The sequence below is a fragment of the Lacerta agilis genome, chromosome 8 (assembly GCF_009819535.1).
Source record: "Lacerta agilis isolate rLacAgi1 chromosome 8, rLacAgi1.pri, whole genome shotgun sequence".
NCBI classification, from domain to species: domain Eukaryota; kingdom Metazoa; phylum Chordata; class Lepidosauria; order Squamata; family Lacertidae; genus Lacerta; species Lacerta agilis.
The window spans coordinates 4,507,791-4,517,020 of NC_046319.1; the positions used below are offsets into that span (position 1 = coordinate 4,507,791).

Here is a 9,230-nt window from a genome sequence, read left to right on the forward strand (position 1 = left end):
AAAAATCTTCTTTAATTCATTATAAATACTTTCCCAATATATTTACACCTTGTCGCACTGCCACCACATATGAATGAAATTGCCTCCTTTCACCTCACATTTCCAGCAAATTTTATTTCCTGTTTTATACATTCTTGTTAGTTTGGTTGGAGTGAGATACCATCTGTACATCATTTTTAATAGATTTTCTTTCAGCAAGGTGCATGCAGTGAATTTTAATCCTGTGTTCCATAATATTAACCATTTTTCATATTCGATGTTATGCCCTATGTCCATTGCCCATTTGGTCATGACACTCTTCATTTCTTCATCCTTTGTATGCCAATCAAGTATAAATTCATAAATTTTTGACAGTATTTTTATATTGTTTTGTATCACTGCAGTTTCTAATATTGATCTTGTATGGTCAAATCCCCTTTTCTCTCTTTAATAAAGTTCAGGAGTGCTTATCCCGAATGTACGCAACACAGAGCGTACGCAACATGAGTATGACTATACAAGAAGAGCTCAACAAGGATGCAGCAGCTGTTCCCCTTCCTCCTGCTGCATCCATTTTGTACACAAAGGGGAGACTTGACCTTCAAGAAGGGTACTTCTTCAGCCAGCCTTACAAATACCGTATTTTTCGCTCCATAGGGCACACCTTGTTTTTAGAGGAGGAAACAAGAAAAAAAATATATTTTTCTGGTTTTCCTCCTCTAAAAGCCCTGTTTTTTTGAGGATCAGCTAAAAGTTTTGCAGCTTTTTTTGCAAAGGGAAAAGCCCTGTTTTTTGAGGATCAGCTAAACGTTTTACAGCTTTTTTTGCAAAGGGAAAAGCCCTGTGGGTTTTTTTTTGTTGTTTGTTTGTTTTTGAGGAAAAAAGTGCATCTTATGGAGCGAAAAATACGGTAAGTCAAAAAGTTACTAGCCTGCAATATTTGTTTTGTCCCCTCCTCCAAAGTCAGCATAGAAACACAGCAAAAAAGGTACCTTCTTCCATGATGGATGGTGGAGGACACTCTGATAGTCCACTGTGTTTCTGTGCTGACTGCGGATGAGATAAGAGTACTCTTCCTTTACAGCTAGCAAAGAAATCAAGTGAGAAGAAGAAGAAGAGTTTGGATTTGATATCCCGCTTTATCTACGCGAAGGAGTCTCAAAGCAGCTAACATTCTCCTTTCTCTTCCTCCCCCACAACAAACACTCTGTGAGGTGAGTGGGGCTGAGAGACTTCAGAGAAGTGTGACTAGCCCAAGGTCACCCAGCAGCTGCATGTGGAGGAGCGGAGACGCGAACCCGGTTCCCCAGATTACGAGTCTACCGCTCTTAACCACTACACCACACTGAATGCTCAGTCATCTGCATGAAATTCCTGGTTGCCTGGGGCTACTAGGCAAGTCGTCAAATACTGGGCTGTCTTCAGTGATTTTAGAACCGACCCCTTTCACCACATGGATGTCTCCATCCCCTTAGGTGCCACTTTACATTAGCCAAAGGCTAACGATACAATACTTTTTTTCCCTCTGAAGAGCTTGCCATTTCTTGCCAACAGAGGCCTGTGGCACAGATCACAAAGAATGAACAAAGGGTTTGTACCTCTTCTATGTGATGCCTCTTGAAGAGCATGACTGGGAGTTATGGCTAAACATGCCCTTCTGGGTTCAGCTACTCCTTTCAAAGAAGTCTTCAAAAGCTAATAAAATTATTATTTTAAGCTGTCTTTGAAATGGATAGAAGCGATCAATGTGTACTGAGTGACGTTTCTCCCAAGCCCAGGCATTAAACGTGCTTCATTCAAACCTTTTGATTTGTGTTTAATTTTGAGCATGAGCCCTTTAGAGAGATGTTTCAGATGAAATACCTGCTGCTCACCCTCAACCCTTGGGCGGGATAGGGTGGGAAACAAAACAATAAAAATAAATTGAGATATCAGTTCTTTTCTGAAATAGTGCTGTACTTTTCGTTTGCACCACCCAATCAAATGCACATCTTGATTTCTGACTCGGCTACACCAGCCCAGCTGGGCAGCAATTGGGCAACAGTTCCTCTTTGGAAACAAGGGCTTTCATACTTTCCAATTTACCCTGTAAGACAAATTGGCCTCAGGGAAAAGAAGAAGTACAGAACTAATTGGTTTACTGGCTCCAGGTTTTAAAACTAATATATATCATCATCATCATCATATGGGGGGCTAACATGTAACATGCCACCAACATGAGTTTGACCAAACTGCGGGAGGCAATGGAAGACAGGAGCACCTGGCGTGCTCTGGTCCATGGGGTCACAAAGATTAGGACATGACTAAAAAACTAAACAGCAACAACATGTAACATGCAATATTCTCTTCCTCTGATCTCTGCTTTGTTGTTTTATAACCCACTATTGCTTCTTTAGACAAAGGCCCATTAGTCATAGCTACAAATTCAATAAATACAGCGTAAGGGTGGGCTTTTACAGCAGCTCTCATACAACTGAAGTTTAAATCTTCCACTTTAGTGACATTGTAATGTATTTGAAAGGAGCACTGGCCACACTGCAGGGATAAACTGCTGCTGTCTTGGGGGACGATCTTTAACGCTCCGCCTCCATCTGTCACACTGGCATGGTTCTGCCCACGAGGGGAAGGCAGTTCTGATAACCTGAACCGCTCTTTGCAAGAACATTCTGCTTAAGAGGGATGGTAACACGGTAGGTAGAGCACAAGGCTGGCACAGAGAAGGGCCAAGGCTTAATCCAAAATCAGTAAAATAAAATTTGATGTGGTGCAAGCAAATGTTTATTCTGAAAGTGTGGCCCAGAGAAAAAAGTTTGAGAACCACTGCCCTGGAGAGCCACGGCCGGTGGAAAATAACAAACTTGGTGAACCAATGTCTGGCCCAATAAAGGGAAGCTTCTCAACAGAGAATGTGGGGAATGATCACTGCAGAATCTTGTCTTTGCCCCCAAAGAAAAGAGAGACCTACTGGGAGGAGGCAGCAAGTCTCCAAGGTGAAGCACTGGGGTGTGGGGGTAACCAGCAGATGGGACGGCCGGTAATGCTGGAGTACCCGCTCCCACCGCTGGCTACGATCTGAAGGTTTGCTGTGAGTTGATGGTTGTGAGTCCTGAAGGTTGCCTCGGTTTAGTTGTTCCAAAGGTTTCCAGATAGGAAAGGAACTAAACTAAAGGATGGCCAAAAACTAGACGGCCAAATAAAAGGTTTTAAAGTAAAAACGAAAATGAAATAAATACAACGCAGACTGCAGTCTGGTGAAGAAGCCTTTAGCTACCCTGCGTGGTTGGTTTCGGTTTCTCTTTCTCTCTGTGCTTGTCACGCAACGATGATCTTACTCGGCTTGCCTCGTGCTTTCTCCACCCCACAACAGGGAGCGGCAGCTATTTATTAAAGTGTTAACCAACGTCATAACAAGCATATCAACCAATTACAATCCTGTTACTGGGCTACGTTTAGGCGGGAAACTTTTAACTGACATTTAGTGAAACTTAATTGGTGCACTCTGCTAACAGCGCAGAGCGATCCATGCAGTGAAGTTCCTGCTGGACCTTTTTCCCTTCCTAGCTAACGCGGAAGGACACCTAAAATAACCACAAACAATCAGGTGCAATAGCACCTTAAAAACATATTCCCACACTGGGGCACCTCACCAACCAATCTGCCCCCCCCACTCCCTTCCAGCCTCAAATAGGAGGAGCAAGAAGATATGCCTCCTTTTGACAAATCCCTTGCAGCTGCCTGTTCATGCTGAAAAGCTGAACAATACAGTGGAACCCCAGGTTACGCAAACGATCTGTTCCGGGTCGCTGTGCGTAACTCAAACGCACGTAAAAAAACCCAAAAAGTCGCGACTTGAGTGCTTCTGCGCATGTGCGAAGTGCGCAGAAATGTTCTGCGCATCCGGTGGTCGCGTGCGCTCCAGAAAAAACCTCCGGGGTGCGGGAGTGCGTATCCTGAACGTACGCAACACGGAGCATACGCAACACGAGGTATGACTGTATAACACAACACGATGGCCAATAACAATGGCTATGATGACCAGAAAACACAGGGGTATGTTTACGGATTATTGTTCATGCTGAAAGGCAGCTCATCTGTCACAACACTATACACAGCTGCAAGAACAGGCAATAACGGAGGTATATCCAGAGTTTTGACTCCCTAAAGAAGCTTTTAATCCTTAGGCACTGGGACAGGAACTAGTCTTCCTTGCTCCATTTTAACCTAGCCACAGTTACAAAAGGTAAAGAATTTTTTTAGAAACCTGGACAAGGAGGATTTTTCAATCCCTACACAATTACTTTATCTTTGCGCCTTGAATGCCACAATGGTGGCACAAAAAAGATGGTGGAAAAAGCTTCTAAGCCAGATACAAACAGCCACTTTTCAGCTGTGTGAGAATAAGAAGAGAGCAAGGGAGGCAAACGTTTACATTATACCTAATTTGTTTGTATTTTAACATTGTAAATAGTCCTGGATGCCTTGGTAGAAAGGCAGCATATAACAGTAATAAATAAACAAAACAGCAAGTCAACTTCACATTGTAATCCTTCGCAGGTTTTCTCAGTCCTGCTGAGTTGAACGGACTTGCAGGTTACGTCTGCCAGATTGCAGCCCCCAAAGAGTTCTGGTCTCATTTGCCCTTCTCTGTACTGACCTGCTGCCCAGGCACTTGTCCTGCCCTTTTCCAGGCATCCATTGGGGCAGGAGCAGCAGCTGCAGGCACCTTTGCCTTCATGTCTCCTTTCGGACCTTTCAGCAGGTGTCTTGCTCTGTGGAAATTCCTAGAGATTGAACAGACAAGATCAGGAAAACACTCTTACAAAGCACTCCCCCCCCCCAAAAAAAAGAGGAAATGAAAGCAGCACCAAAAAAGAAAAGAAAAAGCTTAAGCAGGCCAGGAAAAAACTCTTAATGAAGAAAAACAAACCAGCCCAGACTTGAGAAGGCCCAAGGATACCCCTGCCCACCACCAAGAACCCTGCACCTTGGACTTACTCTTCCCATCTGGAGACAGGGGCCAAATGCTTGGTTTGAAGAGTCCTGCAGGGGCCTAGACCAAAGATTAATAGTCTTTTTCTAGACCCCAGTTATCACATCAGCTGCCTGACTCTTCTCAACCCTTTTATAAGAATAAGCTCAATTATTTTGTATACCAAACCGATTTTTAATGGCTTTGGAGCAATTAGCTTATGCTCCTCCCTACCATTTCTTTGACAATCATGAAGTTGACAAGTCTTATTCCAAGCCATGTTTCAGAGGCTAGAACAGGAACAATCACAACACAGAACCAAAGACCAGAGAGAGGACCAGAGAGGAGGACAAGCGTAATTTTTGCTGCCTTGTTCCTAAACTCTTCACAAGGCAGTTAGAGCAAGTTGCCACACTTTTGTCATTCAGGGATGGAGCATCCTATAGTATGTAATTCACTACATATCAATGGGGGGGGGCTGCTTTGGCATAACCCCAGCTTCTCTCTGGATTTGAAGGAACCCAAGGAGTGGGGGGGGGGGGGTTGGCAACAATTAGCACAATAGAGAGAGACTGCAAGCTGATCACCCAGGGCTGATCTATTGAATCATCTGCCTGAAGAAAAGAACTTGAGGAAAATTAGTCGTAGAAAATTCATCTACCGGTACCTTCCAGAAACATCTTTCTTGACATGGCACTAACTTCTACTTCTAAGGGTCATTACAGAGAACACATTTTCACAGAAATGGGAATTGTTCCTGGGTCTGACAAAAAAAAAATTATCATGAGAGTGGACTCGCTGTCAGCTGGGTTAAGCTGTTAAAATTATCTATGAAAATATCTATCTATCTTTCTTTCTTCCTTTATATACCGGTAAAAGCAAGTCAAAGCAGGCCAACAAAACTATCTCACCTTCTCTGATACCTCCGAGTAAGGAAAGGGCCAATTGGGAGTTGGCTAGGCAGGCAAATGAAACTCAAAAGCCCGGATCTCATTTGTCAGGAAGTCAGTGACATTATTCACAGTTTGATCTCATACTCCCAGGGTAAGGCCAGAAGGAACATGATGCCATGACCTTTTGGAAGCTGAGCAGGTACAGTGGTACCTCAGGTTACATACGCTTCAGGATAAGAACAGAAATTGTGCTCTGGTGGTGCAGTGGCAGCGGGTGGTCAGGGGCTGATGCCGGAGGGAGGAGGAAGAGGAGAAGGCCCTGCTCAGCCAGACCAAGACCTACCTGGAGAAGCTCACCTGGCAACCCTGGTTGGCATGGAAAGTGTCAAGAGATGGAACCGCAGAGAGTATCCCCCCTCACTTGTTCATTACATGGCGCTTCCTCCCCGCTCACAACAGTCCTGTGAGGGAGGCCAGGCTGAGAGGCAGAGACTGCCATCCCACCCCCATGATCTTACCTGTTTTTATCCTCACAACAGCCCTGTGAGGGAGGCCAGGCTGAGAGACAGAGACTGCCATCCCACCACCCTGATCTTACCTGTTTTTATCCTCACAACAGCCCTGTGAGGGAGGCCCGGCTGAGAGGCAGAGACTGCCATCCCACCACCCTGATCTTACCTGTTTTTATCCTCACAACAGCCCTGTGAGGGAGGCCAGACTGAGCGGCAGAGACTGCCATCCCACAACCCTGATCTCTTCCTGTTTTTATCCTCACAACAGCCCTGTGAGGGAGGCCAGGCTGAGAAGCAGAGACTGCCATCCCACCAACCTGATCTTTTCCTGTTTTTATTTGCACTATAGCCCTGTGAGGTAGGCCAGGTTGAGACCATCACCGCTACAAACACCCCATACTACTCACTTTCTACATGTAATATATCAATATTTTAGTGTAGCAGCGCCCATACTTTGGAACTCCCTGTAAAACCTATAGCTCCTCTCCTTTGCTAGTTTTGCCTAGTAGACAGAGAAAGACAGGTTTTGTTTTTGTTGAACAATTTTACTGGTACCACAACCTTCTTGGTGGCCATACTTCTTTTTTTGGCCCTTAAACGCCGTAAGGTTAAAATTGACAGTATTGATATGGGTCTAAATGTACTTCTCATTGTATGTTTTATTGTTAAGCTCCTTGAGATGTTTAGATTTTTAATTTTTGTATGGATAATGATTGTGTTCTGACTGACGGTTAAATAAATTCTATTGATTGACTTTGGACAACTGGCAGATGCCTTCACTGTACTCTTTTCGGCGCCTATCCAGTCGCAAAGAAGTATGGCATGTGTTTTAATCTGTTTTGTTTTGTTTTTCTTCGTGTTTCTACTATTTTGTGTTTCCCCTCTTTTTTGTGTTGTGAACCTCCCAGGGATCTTCAGGTGATGGGCTATACACACACACACACACACATATATATATATATATGGAATGTTTTTAAATAGTTGTTTTTAACTTTTTGTTGATCATTTTATCCATAACCTTTGCATTTGCCCCTTGTGTTTTTGTGCTGTGAACCACCCAGGGGTCTTCAGATGATGGGCAGTATACAAATAAATAACTTTTGAATTTTTTTAAATAGCTCTTTTTAACATTTTGTTGATCATTTCTGCAGCAGCAGAAAGATTCCTATTTCAGCAGCAGCCCTCTGCGTGCTGCCAATCCCATCTTTGTGGCCACAGTCAAGCAAGCTGAGATTCTTCTCTAGAGGAAGCCTTCTGTGCTTCTACAGAATTGTGGCATCCATGCCAGCAACCTAGTAATGGCTGCCTTTTTTCCAGACAACCTGCTGCCCCTTGACTATCAACATCTCCAAGCTAAACCGAGTCAGAGTGTTGCCCATCTACGCCTTGCCCAATGCCCCCACACTGGCTGACTTGGAGGACACCAACAATGAAGGAGATACTGCCCCACCTCACCCCTTTGTCTATGGGAGACCTCATTCCTCCTCACCTAAAATGGCCTCCACAGCTCTCACCTAAAATGGCCTCCACAACTTCGCGTGTTCAACACACACAGTCCCAGGTGATCAAGACCACCGACCAATGTGTTCTTTTATGTAAAATGCATCTCTGGGTTATTTGTGAGGCATAGGAATTCGTTCATTCACATGGTCTGAGGGACAGTGGACCGGCCCACGGCTGAAAAAGGTTGCTGGCCCCTGCTCTAGAGGGACAGGGAAGAACGAAAACAGGAGCTCCCAGAATACTTTCAGGGTCAGAATTTTAAATAGCAAAAATAACCCACAGCAACGCGTGGCCGGGCCAGCTAGTTATCATTAAAATTTGCATACCGTCCTTCATCCACAAATCCTCAGGGCAGTTTACCACATAAAACTGCAATATAAAACAAAAACAAAATGCATAATAAAAATAAGAAGAAAAACAAGCATTCCCCCACCCAACACAATTAGAAAGCTGTCAGGTGTCAATCAGCCAAAGGCTGGGTTGAAGAGGAACATTTTCGCCTGGTAGGTGCAGATAGGTAGCGAAGTGCCAGGCGAGCCTCCCTGGGGAGAGCCTTCCACAAACGGGGCCACTGCAGAAAAGGCCCATTATCGTGTGGTCACCCTCCTGACCTCTTGTGAAGGAGGCACCTGAAGAAGGGCCTCAGAGGATTAATTTCCCTTGGAAACGCCTTTATCCTTTGTAGAAAGCACCGAGGCCCAGTTGGTCATCCCTAGGCCTCAGAGTTCCTTGAAAGGTGGGGTGGTCCGTTCTTCTCATCCTGTGGTCTAATAGTCTCTCTTCTCTCTTCCAGTTGTCACCCCGCATTCTGAGATCTGGTTTCTGGACCGAGCTCTCTACTGGCATTTCCTCACCAAAACCTTCACCGCTTACTGCCGGCTCCTGATCACCCACCTGGGGCTGCTGCATTGGCAGTATGCCTTCACCAGCTGCGGCATCAGCCCCCAGGCTAAAGTGAGAGAACGACAGACTGGCCCTTTTCCTAGGGGCTGCCGCTCCTCCCCATTTTGTCTTCACAAAAGCCCTGCGAGGGAGGTCAGGCTCAGAGTGAGTGACTGGCCCGAGGTCACCCAGTGAGCTTCATGGCCACACAGGAATTTGAACCCGGGCCTCCCAGGCCCTAGACCAACATTCTGATCCAGTGTTTTTCCCCAGGTGTTGTCTGGACACAAGTTTGAGAAACACTGCTCTTACCACTATGCCACACCACCTCTACACTGACTGGCTGCTGCTCTCCAGGGCTTCAGGTGGCATGCTGGGGGTCTCTCCCAGCCCTCCTTGGAGATACCAGTGGGGATTTGCCTGCAACATAAATGTTCTCGCCTCTGAACTGATCCTTTTGACCCAGGGCTGAAGTTCTTCCATTCCCTTGCT

At 45.3% G+C, this 9,230-nt stretch overlaps 1 protein-coding gene across 1 annotated transcript; it reads left to right on the top strand.

Moving 5' to 3' along the window:
- The first annotated feature begins 3,988 nt into the window (after window positions 1-3,988).
- LOC117050854 (tubulin polyglutamylase complex subunit 2-like) lies at window positions 3,989-8,933 on the top strand. Its single transcript, XM_033156748.1, has 4 exons — window positions 3,989-4,029; window positions 7,262-7,271; window positions 7,671-7,814; window positions 8,631-8,933. Exons 1-4 carry the CDS (start codon window positions 3,989-3,991, stop codon window positions 8,931-8,933), a joined length of 498 nt encoding a protein of 165 aa, XP_033012639.1.
- The last annotated feature ends 297 nt before the right edge of the window (window positions 8,934-9,230 follow it).

What these genes read in the sequence shown, in the direction of transcription:
- LOC117050854 (XM_033156748.1), top strand. Translation starts at nt 3,989, where the DNA reads ATGGCCAATAACAATGGCTATGATGACCAGAAAACACAGGG. An exon ending in CTGCCCCACCTCACCCCTTT is followed by an intron (nt 7,815 to 8,630) that starts GTCTATGGGAGA and finishes GTGGTCTAATAG; the next exon opens with TCTCTCTTCTCTCTTCCAGT.